This window comes from Xylona heveae (assembly GCF_001619985.1).
Source record: "Xylona heveae TC161 unplaced genomic scaffold L228scaffold_6, whole genome shotgun sequence".
NCBI lineage: Eukaryota > Fungi > Ascomycota > Xylonomycetes > Xylonales > Xylonaceae > Xylona > Xylona heveae.
In genome coordinates this window covers 476,324-491,016 of record NW_017264198.1, presented here as the reverse complement: position 1 = coordinate 491,016, position 14,693 = coordinate 476,324, and the positions used below count along the sequence as shown (strand labels likewise).

The 14,693-nt window shown below is 48.5% G+C and overlaps 7 protein-coding genes across 7 annotated transcripts; 3 read left to right on the top strand and 4 right to left on the bottom strand.

Annotated features, from left to right (window-relative positions):
• Positions 1–158: 158 nt before the first annotated feature.
• L228DRAFT_247750 (hypothetical protein) lies at positions 159–488 on the top strand. Its single transcript, XM_018332718.1, has one exon. The coding sequence runs from the start codon at positions 206–208 to the stop codon at positions 383–385; it is 180 nt and encodes a 59-aa protein (XP_018187682.1). The 5' UTR covers positions 159–205; the 3' UTR covers positions 386–488.
• A 1,149-nt stretch (positions 489–1,637) lies between these two features.
• L228DRAFT_146939 (glycosyltransferase family 71 protein) lies at positions 1,638–3,474 on the bottom strand. The gene is made up of 2 exons (XM_018329234.1): positions 1,767–3,474; positions 1,638–1,665 (listed from the first exon to the last, which is right to left on the bottom strand). The coding sequence occupies exon 1, from the start codon at positions 3,289–3,291 to the stop codon at positions 1,825–1,827; it is 1,467 nt and encodes a 488-aa protein (XP_018187681.1). The 5' UTR covers positions 3,292–3,474; the 3' UTR covers positions 1,638–1,665; positions 1,767–1,824.
• A 1,196-nt stretch (positions 3,475–4,670) lies between these two features.
• Positions 4,671–7,476, bottom strand: L228DRAFT_256090 (catalase). The gene is made up of 3 exons (XM_018333906.1): positions 6,922–7,476; positions 6,544–6,856; positions 4,671–6,488 (listed from the first exon to the last, which is right to left on the bottom strand). Exons 1-3 carry the CDS (start codon positions 7,153–7,155, stop codon positions 4,813–4,815), a joined length of 2,223 nt encoding a protein of 740 aa, XP_018187680.1. The 5' UTR covers positions 7,156–7,476; the 3' UTR covers positions 4,671–4,812.
• A 1,275-nt stretch (positions 7,477–8,751) lies between these two features.
• On the top strand, positions 8,752–10,116 carry L228DRAFT_247747 (60S ribosomal protein L31). Its single transcript, XM_018332717.1, has 4 exons — positions 8,752–8,810; positions 8,903–9,020; positions 9,266–9,340; positions 9,480–10,116. Exons 2-4 carry the CDS (start codon positions 8,913–8,915, stop codon positions 9,684–9,686), a joined length of 390 nt encoding a protein of 129 aa, XP_018187679.1. The 5' UTR covers positions 8,752–8,810; positions 8,903–8,912; the 3' UTR covers positions 9,687–10,116.
• Positions 9,913–12,094, bottom strand: L228DRAFT_230472 (serine/threonine-protein kinase chk1). Its single transcript, XM_018330536.1, has 3 exons — positions 11,877–12,094; positions 10,707–11,755; positions 9,913–10,652 (listed from the first exon to the last, which is right to left on the bottom strand). Exons 1-3 carry the CDS (start codon positions 12,044–12,046, stop codon positions 10,210–10,212), a joined length of 1,662 nt encoding a protein of 553 aa, XP_018187678.1. The 5' UTR covers positions 12,047–12,094; the 3' UTR covers positions 9,913–10,209.
• Positions 12,095–12,742: 648 nt separating this feature from the next.
• L228DRAFT_268614 (hypothetical protein) lies at positions 12,743–13,484 on the top strand (the record flags this gene model as incomplete). Its single annotated transcript, XM_018335169.1, has 3 exons — positions 12,743–12,843; positions 12,984–13,316; positions 13,382–13,484. The coding sequence occupies 3 exons, from the start codon at positions 12,743–12,745 to the stop codon at positions 13,482–13,484; spliced, it is 537 nt and encodes a 178-aa protein (XP_018187677.1).
• A 536-nt stretch (positions 13,485–14,020) lies between these two features.
• Positions 14,021–14,575, bottom strand: L228DRAFT_146856 (hypothetical protein). The gene has a single exon (XM_018329232.1). It carries the CDS (start codon positions 14,450–14,452, stop codon positions 14,114–14,116), a length of 339 nt encoding a protein of 112 aa, XP_018187676.1. The 5' UTR covers positions 14,453–14,575; the 3' UTR covers positions 14,021–14,113.
• Between the last annotated feature and the right edge of the window lie 118 nt (positions 14,576–14,693).

Sequence of the window (14,693 nt, the reverse complement as noted above, 5' to 3'; positions counted from 1 at the left end):
TTACAGGTTACAGGTTACAGTTGACAGTTTACAGTTTAGACTTACAGGTTACAGGTTACAATTGACAGTTTACAGTTTAGACTTACAGGTTACAGGTTACAGGTTACAGTCTACAGTCTGTCTATGTGTTAAGTCTACGTCTACAGTCTACTGTCTATGGTCTACTGTCTACGTCGACAGTGTACGGTATACAGTCTTATAGTCTATGGTCTACAGTCATAAAGGTCTACATTCTAAATTCTACAATCTACAATCTATAGTCAAACAGTCAGTCTACGACCATCTAGTCATAGAGGTATACGGTGTACGGTATACGGTATACTGTCTACGGTCTATGGTACACCATCCACGGTCAACGTATACTGTCTATGGCCATTCGTCCTGAGGGTATACAGTCTACGGTCTAATTACACTGTCCGCTGTCTGTCTACTGTCTACTCTCTGTCTACATCTACAGTCAACAGTCAAAAGTCAACAGTCTACGGTCTACTGTCTACTGTATACAATCCTACAATCCTACAGAATACGATATACAATGTACAATGTACATTACCTTACACGAAACAGCGAGTTGAAAAAAAAAAAAAAAAAAAAAAAGACACTGACATATTGATTTCATTTCACTTCAATTATAGAACCTTCGTACAGTTTTACTTGATGATGATAAAAAGATAGAAGATAGAGGATAGATGATATTACTGGGTGACTGGCTGTAGTATTCGACTAAAAAGTGACATGTGTCAATTTGTAACGAGGTGACAGGTGACATGTGTTAGGTGGTGAGCCCAGTTTGACACACCCAGTTGACGCACCCACAGGGAGACGTAACATGGAAGCCAAGGGATATAGATAGATCCCAAGGGAGACGGTAATAAGCAGCCAAGGGACGTCAGATGGAACCCAAGGGAGACATGATAAACAGCCAGGGGACGTCAGATATGAAGACAAAGGAGATATGATAAGAAATCTAATGATAACGTGATAACGACGAGTAATAATGATAATAGTGATAATGAGGAGATGCACAGCATGACTGTAGACTGTAGACTGTAGACTGTAGACTGTATGACAACGATACGAGACAGACGAGGAAATAAAAGACGAGGAGGAGGTCAATCAAATCTAATGATTTCCAAACATACCGAGTACAACCAGGGATGTACCGAGTAGACAACCTAAGAGAGAGATATTTCGCAAAGAAACATGACGGGAGAGAGATACTGAGGGAGAGAAAAAAACACAACGGCCGCGAACAAGGACGGATCAAATAACAAGGCTAAACGGCAAGTGATAATACGCAACGCAACGCAACGCCAGATGACGCCCAGTTCTTTGATGAAAAATGTGAAACGAGAATGATAATGTAAAACAGAAATGATAATGAAACGTAAATGAAAATGTAAAACAGATATGGTAATGTAAGGATAAATGATAATGTAAAACGAGAACGAAAATGTAGAACAGAAATGATAATGAAACGTAAATGATATCCGAATGAGACACATGCATATATGCAAGAGGGTCGTGAGAAAAGCGGACAAAGACAAGCATGCTAATGGGCTCAAAACCATGGGACCTCTAAAAAGATCGTAACGTGGGAAAAAGCAGTCTGGGGATCATGAAAAGTTGATCATGAAAAGGCGTAAGAGAATCATGCAGAACATGCTGGCGGCGACGGCGCGAGGAGCATCCTTGGATGACGCTTGAGCGTTGGTATGAGGTGCACTCCCAGAATTACCACCGCTAGCTTCGTGCCGCTCAGCTGCTGGATTAGGCGGTGACATGAATAGAAACGTAAAAGAGGTCTCTCGACTATGAGGTCCACTATGAACTCTTTTGAGGAGCAGCGGCGATAGTGTTAGGTTCGTATGTGGATTTGAAGACGGCTTCGTAGATGCGTTTCAACCGTTGACAGGCGTCGCCTGGATTCTCCACATTGTGGAAGAAGAAGCGTTTCTCGCAAGCCACGTGGATCATCTTCTGATAGGCCAGCTTCTCGAGGTCTTTGCCAAAGAGGTGCCGCAAGAATTCCTCACTGCCAAAGATGCGGTAATCGCGTTCGTCTTGGCGGAACGGGTTCAGCTTGTTGCCCCATCCGACATGGACGAAAAACGGCCGCGGCGGGTTGCAGTGGGCATTGTTGTCCAGACAGTCGTCGGACGGATTATACTGCAGCACCGCCCACCCTTGGAAATCTCCCGACGCTCTTCCCAGAGGCTGAGGGAGCGTGTGCACGGCATAATACGAGTGGTTGAGGGCGCGCGCGGCGGCGGGGAATGTCTCCTTGTCTCCTTGGCCCGGTCCGCCTTGCGATAGGAGCGGGTAGTAGTAGTCGTCGCCGTAGGCATTGTAGAAGCCCGACAGAAGCAACGTGTCGGCATGGCGGGACTTGGAAATGACCATTTGACCCGCTTCGGTGGTGGGATACCGCCGCGATGCGCTCGGCGGGAGACCCGCAATGGTGTAGAAGTGCGACGAGGTGGTGCAGATCCAGTAGTCCGGCCAGAGGATCAAGCCGTCCTGCTTGAATTCGGGGGATTCGAACAAATCGTCGGGAAGACGCACCGGGAAATTATCCGCGTCGAGGAAGAGCATCTCTTCAAAGGAGGAGAACAAGACGGCAAAGATCTTGAGTTGATAGTGTGAAAACGTCAGCCGCAGCTTCGACGACTCGAGAATGTCGCTGAGCAGAATGCACTTGGCGTTGAACGTCGGCAGCACTTGGTCGCAAATGATCGGATCGTATTCGGAATCGGAATTCAAAAAGACTTCCACCGGCAGCTCTGAACCCGTGTCCCGTAGCATCATCAGCGAGACCATCATTATGGCCAGATAGTGACCACCCGCAGAGTAGACAATCCCGCGCGAGCCCTTGACATAGGGCAGCTGGACTTTTCCTTGTTGAATCTTCTCCACAAGCCACGAGTGTCCCATGCGCAAGCTCTCAAGCTCGTCGTCACCCAACGACATTTGATCTTGCTGCGTCACCTCATCGGCCTGGTCCCAGTTGAATCGATCCGCTCTCGCTGGCACCCACGGGTCCACTCCTCGAGGGCCATGCACCTGCGGCCTTGCCGCCGCGAGTATCACGACAAACTCGTCCCAAAAGTCTTGCGGCGTTCTCGTCACGTTTGAATGCCATGATTCGAGTCGCACCAAAGTCGGCTTGACAGGGTCGATGCCAGGTCCAACGTAGATAAACAGAAACAGGATCACGCAGGCTATGGGGATCAGGCATCGCAGTCTCTGATCACGTCGGCCAAAGTGTGACGGCGATTTGAAGGCGAGCATGGCTGGCTGGCTGGCTGGCAGGCAGACGTACGCTCTGAATTCGCAATATTACTGCGATTGAAAAGAGAGCGGCAAGAAAAGAAAAGCCCAAGAGTGAGCAGCGGCAAAAGGGCCAGGCGATATGGGCGACCTAGGTAGTTAGTTGTTCTAGTGATCTACCATACAGGGGCGCGTGTGACAAAAGGTTTGGCATGGGTTTAACAGGTCGGAGGGTCGGGGGCTACATGGCCAGTCCCCAGGGGGTTACGGTTGGGGGAGGGAGGGGGGGGTTCCTGGGGTATATCAAGGGCAGTGCACTGTGCAGGATGGCTGCATGTTTACCATTATCATTCAATGTAATGCATTCATGGAAGATTCCTCAGAGGAATTGTGTAATTCATTTAAAGATTGAAAAGAGTTTCAATGAAGAAGTTTATAAAAATAAAAAAAGGTATTCTTACTTAAACTATAAGCTATATATACTATGTATTTAACCAAGCAACAGTTAAGAGAATATCCATTACTCTCAAGACTATATAGCTTAACCTAAGAAAATCACAATAGACTGCAAAGCAAAGTTGTAGCAAGGAGCTAATCACTCTCCCCCTCGCCCTCGCCCCTCAAAAGTCAAATTCTCTTGGGTACCTTGGTAGCATTTCATCCCATCTCTCTCGCCCGCTCTCCCGCGACACCAAAGTAACGCTACACCCGAATAGGAGGCCCAATTTGAAACTAACTTGACTTGACCCTCCAAGGTCACTTTTTGTCTTCACTATCGAGTACTTAGTTGATTCCAACAGTAGGCTTCGTTTTCTGTCTTTCCTGCTTAGTTGATTCCAACCATAGGCTTCATCCGAGTATAACATAAAACCCAAATCATTTTTTTAATCATCTGGGCCTACGAAATATTTCACTGTATATAGGTACCTAGTTCTATTATATACTTTCTTGTAATGATACGAAGATTGCAGAGTGAAGGGGCTTCCATCCGTGCCCCGGGTGCCAAGCAGTCGGAATCATACTCAGTACAGTCTCTTGAAGATGAAACGCCAAACGCCAAATCCCTGCCCCCTGTTCCGCCCAGCCTACCTCTGTACTTATAAGTCTCAATTGTCATAATATCAGGTACATTATGCCCCCTCTAAGGCCGATTAGATCCCTTGCAGATACTTTGGCTTTACCTTGAGGCAGCCTGCGAAAGAGGAGGTCGAGGAATCTTACTTGTTAGCGTCCTTGCTTGCATGATGCAAAGGTATCCCTGGAACAGAAGCGTAATCAACAAGTTACAGACATAAGATATGCCACGTTTACTTCACCTGATGGTATCGGGAAGCCCCGACTACATTGACAAATGGTACAAATGAAATCTGTTACTGGAAAATCATAAAGGAGAATGAATTCGAGATTAAAATATGAACGGCTAAATGGTAAACCTATCAAACCACAAACGTGTCATTTCAAACCAAACGCCTCATTCAATTTACCATCCCACCATGTCGTCGGGTATTAGCGGTCCGATCCAGACCATCAAGCTCCAAACCCTTAAAAGGCCACCATTGAAGCCAGCCCATCCAGCTCCCGCTGGTAGTTCTTGTGTTGGGCAATGTTATATGTATAGACATCGATAAAGTCCTTGGCTCCCTTGACCATCTTGATGGTCTCCTTGAAGCTCTGAGGGTGAGTAGCGGCCGCAGTGACAACGCCATACGAGTCAACAACCTCATTGCTACTCGAGAACTGGACACCTGGGAGCTGGCAGGCATCCCGAACCAGAGCAACCGCCTCACCGGTTGCACCAATGGCCTTCAAGTGACCAAACGCCTCCCGAACCCAGTGCAGAGCACGTCCATTCTTCCGGAGCTTCTCCACATGGGCACCACCGGGGATGAAGATGGAATCGAACAATGTTGAGCGCATTCCTTCAAAGTGGTGATCGGGGCTAACGCCTTTGCCACTCTTATCTTCGCCCTGAGCATGGACGGGAAGACGCCTGGGTCCAATGGTGAAGGGAAGGGCTCCTGCGGCCGTCAAGGCAGCCTTGACACCATAATAAGCAACGGGATCGAAGCCGTCCGCAACGAGAATGGCAACTCTGCGCGTGGCAATGGTAGGCTCCTTCGGGTTGTAGTAAGTCTGACTCAGCGACGGAGACTTCTTGTTATGATTTGGCGTTCCAGCCTTCTGTGGGACCGGCGCACCAACCGCCTCAGCAACGCCTTGCGCCAACTCAAGATCAATGTCAGCTAGACGCTCGGTCAAGCGGGTATAGACGACTGGGTCATCGCAATGGTCCAATTCAAAGCTAAGAGCGGACAGAACGTGCGCCTTCTCGTGAGGAGCCAGAGAGTTGTAGAAAAGCTGTGCCTGGCTATAGTGGTCGGAGAATTTCTTGCTCCGGAGACGCTGCTTCAATCCAGCAATCTTTTCCGGATATTCCAGATATCCGCCCTCCTCCTTGGTTGCAGGCGGGCCAACACCAAATCGATTAGGCCAGTAATTGACAGTGCCCTTTGAAATCCGGTGCCTCATTGCGCCGTCGCGTTGGTGGTTCATATAAGGACACACAGGCCGGTTAATCGGAAGTTCTTCCCAGTTGACACCCAGCCGAGTGATTTGAGTATCAAAGTAAGAAAAGTTACGACCCTGCAACAAAGGATCATCTGAGAAGCCAATTCCAGGAACCACGTGCGACGTGCAGAAAGCGACTTGCTCCGTTTGAGTAAAGTACTCATCGGGGTTTCTGTTGAGCTCGAGTTCACCAATGTACCGGATAGGGACGAGCTCCTCCGGCCAGACCTTGGTGGCGTCCAAAATATCGAAATCGAAGTCGTGTTCCTTGGACTCGGGAATTGTCTGGATACCAAATCTCCATTTCGGGTAAGCTCCGGCTTCAATGGCGTCCCAGAGATCCTTGCGATGGAAGTCGGGGTCTTGACCAGCAATTTTCAGGGCTTCATCCCAAACCAAGGAGTGCACGCCCAAAGTAGGTGTGAAGTGGAACTTTACAAAGTGACGCTCTCCCTTCTTATTGGTAAGAGTGAAAGTGTTGACACCGAAGCCCTGCATCATTCGGTACGATCGAGGAATAGCGCGATCACTCTGGGTCCACATAAACATATGGGTTGTCTCAGTGTGCAAGAATTGGAAGTCCCAGAAGTTGTTGTGTGCAGTTTGAGCTTGAGGAACTTCATTGTGAGGTTCGGGTTTGCCAGCATGGACTGCAATGGTCATTAGTCCTCAAAATCTGCCAAAGGCATAGTAATCATTACTTACTGATGTCTGGGAACTTAATCGCATCCTGAATGAAGAAGACAGGAATGTTGTTTCCAACAATGTCCCAGTTACCCTCGTCCGTGTAAAACTTGACGGCAAAGCCACGAACGTCGCGTACGGTATCAGCACTTCCTCTGCTTCCCAATACAGTGGAAAATCGAAGGAAGACAGGAGTTGATCGAGAAGTGTCCGTCAAAACTCCAGCCGTAGTGACATCTTCAGCACTTTCGTATAGCTTAAAGGTACCAAAAGCCGCAGCACCACGGGCATGGACTACACGCTCCGGGATGCGTTCATGATCGAAGCGGTGAATCTATAGTTTAGAGCATCAGTAATTGACTCAAAATATTTTTGGATTATGTGAAAAAGGGTAGTTACCTTCTCCCTTCCGACAAAGTCCTCCAGCAGCATAGGTCCGGTCTTGTCGCCGGACGAAGCCTTGAGCCAATCATCGGTATTGCTTGACTTCACACCGAAGTCAGTGGTGATTCTGTTATTAGGATCATGGACATCAATGGTGTCCTTCTTGAGGTCGGCGATCTTCGCCCCTTCAGTGGCTGAAGACATGGTGTGCTGAACTTTCTCAAGACCACTAGATATAATCGAAGTCATCGAATGACGAATCCAACAATTAGATGACAAGTGATTATTATCTGCAACGAACTTGCTCGTCACAATACACGATACGTGAACGCGGGTTGCATTGGGTATTTATATATGACCCCTCAGCTTAAGCTGTGGTCTGAAGATGTCATGACGTATGACTTTCGTCGCAAGCTTACCCAAACAATGAGGGGTCCCAACTGCCGACTTCAAGCTCCAGGTTTTCTTACTGTTACGGTAGTCAAAGCTCAGTTCACTGTAATCGACCTTACTAAGTCCAGATAGTTAAAGTGGGGTTGCTACACCTGCTGTAACTCCGTAGTTGAGGGCGAATGCTACAATAGGATTTGTGTCCGGCACGCCTCCTTTCCGCACAGGCGATGGCAGTCCTCTTGCGCGATCCCAATTGCGATGGTGTTCCCGCGCCGTCATGGTAAAACCGATGACACGTGCTAACATTTGGATTCCAACGGAGCGGTATGAGCCAATAATGGTGCAGCTAATATTCATACATGTACTTGTAAACAGGTCCCTGGGAGAGCTACAACCCAGGGTAAAAGTCGATCGAATCATCGATTTCCACCGATATACTCGAAGTCGTGGTTTCTCCTCGGTAACGGCGCGGGGGGAAACCAAACGGCTCAAATCGACGAATTGACTGCAATGGCACGCCACTAACTCGGGAGTACATGAGCTAAGGATTATTCAGGTCTGAGTTCTAGATGTGCTCTTTTTCATAATACACACCTAATTACTTTGTAAAAGATCAGGAGAAGCTCGCTGGCAGCAAATGCTTGCTGGCCATTATTAAGGAGCAGGACATTCGATCCATACGGTATGTCGTGAATCTGATGTAATCGATACTTGGTCGTAAGCATGGCTTTGGGTCCTTATGGCCAGGACTTTTGTCAACGACGTTCCGGTCCAAACAGAAGCACTGAACTCTAGCCATGCATTACCTCTATGCTCAGTTGATCCTATCCTCGGAAACATATTTTATTGGATTGTGAATCTAGCAGATGCAGGGACACGTTCCGGAGTACACTTGAGTACTGGAACGTCAGGTAAACATTGACGACGACCCTGATAAGTACCTACTACATTGCACGAAACCATGTGTACAGGAAATGAAAATGAGTCCCTTGCAAGTCAGACCTGACCCATTCTAGCTAAATTGCCAACAAGTGGCTGTTGTCCAGAGCAAGTTCACTGGCATTGGACTTAACTTTCGAGTGTCTAAGCAGGGGGTTCCTATGCGGAGTAGTTATTGCGTCTATTACCAGTCAACGGTGCGAGGTGGATAAAGGTTACCAGTAGCGGCACGGCCGGCTCAGACGGGTCTACCTATTCCCAGGAGATCCTAAGGTACCTTCGTACCCGTGAATCTCAAACATTCGAGGGGTCGTCTGAGGGGTCCGTAAGGTTTGTGGCGGTGCATCTCGAAATGCCTCGCTTAGGCTGAACACCGGGCAACTATGTGTGGCGCAGTACCTTTTGAGCGAGAGAGGACCTCGGAGGTGTTCGCGTAAACGGGGGCACAAACCCTACCCTACCGCGCGCCCACGGTGCAATGCCGAGCAACCCCGTGATCCACACAAAATTGAAGGAGGCCGAATCGCGCAAACCACCTCGACAAACGCCGTAACGTCGCCGACACCAGCGCCGTACGTATTGACCCCGTCCAATTCGCTGTCGACGGTTATCGACATTTTGATTTTCAGAAGATATCATTCTTACAATTCTGTCCGGTTCACAGGATATTCAAGATGCCCAACCAAGCCAAGCACACCAGCCGGGCGGCGGGCAAGACCGGCGGCCGCTCTGCCATCTCGGACGTCGTCGCTCGCGAGTACACCATTCACCTGCACAAGAGGGTACGTCGAATTCTCTGGATCTAGTCGGTTGTTTCGATGTTTCTATTTGAGCCCGGTCGGAGAGCAATTTCGAAAAAAAAAGAGGAGGGATACGGGATGAGGAAAGATGAAGAAAAAAGAGACGTTGATTGAAGGGGGCTCGTTGAGTGCTGGGATACTTCGAACTACGGCCGGGCTAGAAATATTTGGGGACAATGGAACAACTTTGCCACAGTACAGAGGACTGACTGGTTGGAATTTTGCAGGTGCACGGTATCTCTTTCAAGAAGCGGGCCCCGAGAGCCATCAAGGAGATCCGGTCTTTCGCTGAGAAGGCTATGGTACGATATTCCATATTCCCCCCCAATATTTCCGTTGAACCCCTTCAATAAGTTGAAGGCAATATTGGAAACCGGCCATACGTGTTGAGCTAGGACGACTTCGGAGGCTAACGAAGATGTTTTTTCGTGATTTGAACAGGGCACCACCGATGTCCGTCTCGACCCTCAGTTGAACAAGAAGGTGTGGGAGTCTGGTGTCAAGGGCGTTCCTTTCCGCCTCCGGGTCCGCATCTCGCGGAAGCGTAACGACGAGGAGGGTGCCAAGGAGAAGCTCTACAGCTACGTCCAGGCTGTCAACGTGAAGAACCCCAAGGGTCTGCAGACGACCGTCGTCGAGGACGCATAAATCTGACGCTTTGGTTTCTTGCGGTTTGAGATAGTGGGCTGGCTATGGAGGGGAGTTCGTTCGTCTATCGGCTCTGGGCTTGTGTCTTTGCTGCTCAAGCCGCCTATGGCTTTGGCCATCTGTAGTCATCTTTCACGAAAAAATGAAGAAGCATTGACACAAACAACTCTGATGAGGCGCACACCGCTTGGAAGTGACGAAGTGTGGGAAACACGTGAAAAGATACCTCTTTTTATTACCCCGAAATTGTCCCCGAAAATACACCACCCAGCGCAGATACCGGGATCTATCGATGAGAGATCTAGTCTACATACAACGAGATTTGAATCTATGTGATTGCAGGAATATGCATGGTTCTGGTCTGAAACTTTCCCCTGCTCATTCTTCGCTCTTGATCGAATATGCAGAAGCCTTCATACTTTCCTTCCCTAAACGCCGTTTCATAAGTGATATCTGGCTCGTCCATCCCTTGGTCATAAATCCGTCCGATCCCTCCCCATCATTCATTAATGCTTGTAAATCATCACTGTGGAATATAAACGCCGTCCTTACAGAGAACGACGACCTTCTTGAAGAAACGGCGCCACTCGAGGGGGTCGCCTTTGGCCTTGATGAAGCGGACTTCCAAAAGACCCTCAGCATCTCCCCACATTCTTTCGACAACAACATCACCTCTGAGGCCGCATGCTCGGCCGTCCACGGTGACGATCTTGATCCAGGTCATGTCTTCTCTTCCTTCTAGTGCAGATTGTGGAATATTCGAGACCGGAACACCCAGGCGACCCAAGGCTTCACTAATCAGCGGAAGCAGCAGCGAGAAGGAAAGATGTGAAAGGAATCTCGTGAGAGAATGCGAAGGGACGATATCCCGAAAGCGCTGCGCGTGTTGTGTAAGAGACAAAGGCACCGTCGGCGTGGCGGAGAATTGAGACAAGGTAGGATCCTCCACAAGACGGTCCCAGCTCTCTCCGTATTGAAGGTTTCGTCGTTGTCGCCCCGCAACCACGGGCTGGCTTGCACTCCAGCCATCATTTGCCTCCATTCGCGCGGGACGCTCCCAGTCAAATAGCATGTCGCTGACAGGCGTCTCGGGCTGAGTGGATGCGAGCTTGGTGCTCAGGTCAAAGCCATCCGTGTCCATATTGTCTGACGCTTGCGTAGACTGCGAGGCGGTAAACGGCTTATTCAAATCAATCTTGAGGCTCTCGAGCATCTTGGTCGCCAGGGACACTGGATTGTTCACTCGGCCGTTAGGACTCATGTACGGGTTCGGTCGAGTAAACCACGGATGTCTCCGGATATCCTCCAAGGTGAAGCGCGATGCGGGGTCTACTCTCATCATGCCTCGAAGAAGCGAAAGAGTTTCAGGCGGTAGATTGTCCCACAGCGTGTCCGTCGTTCTTCCATTTGTTTCCAGGTATTCCTGAAACTCTGGGCTTGCTTCTGTGGGTTGGTCCCAGGGAGTGTTACCCACCAGCAAGACGAAAAGCACCACGCCAGAAGACCAAATATCTACCAAATCTCCGAGATAGCCGACTGCACCAGAGTGATGGGTCGTGCGAGACATGCTCCCGCACGCAAGAACCTCTGGGGCAATGTATGGTGGGCTGCCACATATAAATGTAGAAGGCTTCACATGCCCTTTGTGGCGGGTCAAGGTTGCCAATCCAAAGTCGGCAAGCTTCAAGTCTCCGCTGGCGGATAACAAGATATTCTCAGGCTTGATATCTCGATGTGCAACGTGCTTGGAATGCATAAAGCTCACAGCACCAATCAGCTGAGTAAAGTAGAAATGGGCAATATCCTCGCCCACGCCTTCATCGGCTTCAATCTTATCGAAGAGGTCGCCGCCTTCGGCGAGCTCCATTGCAACCCATTGCCAATTTGCATCTTGACCGTAGTCGAAGAGCTGCACAATGTTCTGATGGAACCCAATGTGATGATGCAAGCTGACTTCCAACAACAATTGCTTGGCGGTGATGCGGCCGTGTTTGATGGCCGAGGCTTTGTGGATAAATTTTACGGCGAAGACGGGTTCGGATTGCTCGAGGGGAATAGCTTTCCTGATACTGCCAATTCCAACTCGGATGGTTAGTTTGTTTCCAAACAAATGGCGGATAAGAAAGCAAGTGCGAATATCATCCAACAGTGGGGGGGAAGAGCCAAGAAGGGATTAGGAATTCTACTCACAAAGCATAGGCGCCCTGGCCGATTGTTTTGGAAATGACTCGAAAGGGCAGATCAGCAGGTAGCGTGAGCTGGGACTGGGAAGCTTGCAACGACTTGGTCTGGAATTGGGAGGGAGGCTGGGAAGGCGATACGCCCTGCGAATAAGAGGACAGTTGTTGTGACTGTGCCATGTTGGCATCCCCTCATCAGATCATCTCCTTCCCAAGTTAAAACACTGCAAACAGGGCCGACGATCTGTGCGTGGGGTTGTCTCGTCCCCCAGCTTGTCTCCGCGCGTGTCGCGTGGGTGATATTGGGGTTTGGCGATTAGTTTACCCATTTGTTAGTTAAATTGAGTGGGAAAGTTGACGCGTTACCTCGAATCGCTTACCGGGGGAGAAAACCAACACGAACAGGGGACCCCGTCAGCCAATCAGTACTTAGAGACGCTGTCCAACTAATAAAGTGTCCTTGTTGGGCAAAGTCGTTGCTATGTGAATCCTCGCTGCCCTCCAGGTAAACAACCCGCTCTAAACCGAACCCACAGTTGGATTTCTTTCCTAAACCAACCAAAACCAACACCAACACCAAGAAACTGCCAAAAGAGAGAGAAAAAAATTCTATTCCCTGTAACTTCTATTTCACTATTCCCCTCCAGCATCATCTCACACTCATTCACTTGTAACACTTGAGATCACGCGTCGCTTTCTTATCCTCAATCCAACAAACGCTTTAGAGGCGTCATCCCACTGTCTCTACCTTTCGGATACAAGGAAATACCCTACATTCCTTTCCCACGTCGTCGGGAGAGGTCTCGTTTCCAAGACTACCTTACCAGGGTACCAGATTCAATTCATATATCACTGGAAGTACAAAACCACATCAAGATGGAAGACATTCAGAACACCGCTCCTCGTCCGCAAAACATGGCTGAAAGCAAGCCGGCGCCTGCAACTTGCAAAGCTGACATCCAGAGTGTCACCAAGAGGTAAGATCCGTCTTCTCTTCACATTTTAGTATATCTTTACCACTTCACTTTTGAAACCCCTTTGCCCAACTCCCTGCAGAATCATATTGAATACCCATAATGCAAGGAAGTGCTGCTAACCTCCCCTTGATTATGAACAGACTCCAAACTGAGCTCATGCAGCTGATGATGTCCTCGACTCCCGGTGTCTCCGCTTTCCCCGATGCCGATGGCAATCTTCTCGCCTGGACGGGCACCATTACGGGCCCGGCCGATACATACTACGAGGGGCTTACTTTCAAATTGTCGTTTGCTTTTCCGGCCACGTATCCCTACAACCCCCCAACTGTGATCTTCAAGACGCCAATCTACCACCCCAATGTCGACTTCTCGGGCCGCATCTGCCTTGACATTCTCAAGGACAAGTGGAGCGCCGTGTATAATGTCCAGAGCGTTTTGTTGAGTCTCCAGAGCTTGCTGGGAGAGCCGAACAAGTTGGTCACTCTTGAATTCTCCATGTCTCTCCAGATAACATGTATGCTGACTATTCTTACTATAGTGCGAGCCCTCTTAACGGCCAAGCCGCCGAGCTGTGGGACAAGGACCCAGCAGAGTACAAGCGCTTAGTCCTGGCAAGACATCGGGACATTGACGAAGAGTAGAACCTTCTCTCTCTCTCTCTTCTCTCTCCACACGACTCTTTTTGACCATTGGCTTTTGGAGTTTTCGGGTCGGAATCCCATTTTCTTTTTTTCAGATGCATCGAATGGAATCGCATTCAGGCACGTGGCGTGGGAAGGCTCATTTCTTTACTGATTGCTTTCTGTTGCGGATAGGTTTCGCTTTGCTTTGCTTTTCTTCTCACTGAAATTCACGCATCAGATTCGAATTGCACAGAAGATTGTCTTTGCATTACTCATCACTATTCCTTTTCCTCTTTTTTTTTTTCTTTCGTTATCGTCTTAGATCCCGAGACTGCTCTCAAGATGTAGCCACAAAATTTGATTAGCTGCATTGACGTATCACCCGTGACATTTCTTCTTCTTCTCTTCAGAAGACTATTATTGGTACATCTCAATTTGTTTGGTCCCATGCTTTGGTGCATTATGTGCCCGGAAGAGTGGTTTTATCATTTTCGAGCACAATTCGGCGTAGAGTTCAACAAATTTATGTTTGCTTCTCTTCTCTTCTCTTCTTTTCTTTCTCTGGTTTCTCTGGTTTTGTGGTATCAAGAGTCTCTCCCCCCTCCCCCATCGTTTGTGCTCTAGTCCTAGACAACGACAATCTGCGTTTAAACCCTGTCTCCCGCTCCCGCTCCCCGCTTGATGGAATTTGTCTCATTCTCTTTGCACGGATTGCACGGATTACACGACACCCAACCCATCACCATCCTCAGACAACTATTCCCGCGTGACTCGCTCAAAATAATTTGAACCGAACCGAAAATATAAGAAGAAGAAGAAAAAAAAAAGAAAAAAAGAATTAGATCATTAAGAAGAAAGTGGTGGAAAAGAAAAAAGTAAAACGAAAAGACCCGATAGTACAATGAAATATACCATACTCGTGGGTCCGTATCAGTCCGCAACCTCGTCGTAAACATAGGTATAGGTATAGGTATAGGTAGGTTCATATCGTTATCGCGTAAGAGACGTACAAAAATTAATAAGGAAGAAGGAGGATGGGAGGAAAGGGATAATTGGGTTTCGTCAAGACTCAAGTGAATAAGTTTTAAGTAAAGTCGTCACTGCCAAAATGCAGCGAGGAAATGTAATGGTCTCAGACAAATACCGTAATAAGGGAATAGGGGAATACGAAACTAGGAATGAATGCGCCAAAAAAAAAATAGAGATAAAAATAGAAAAGAAAAAAAA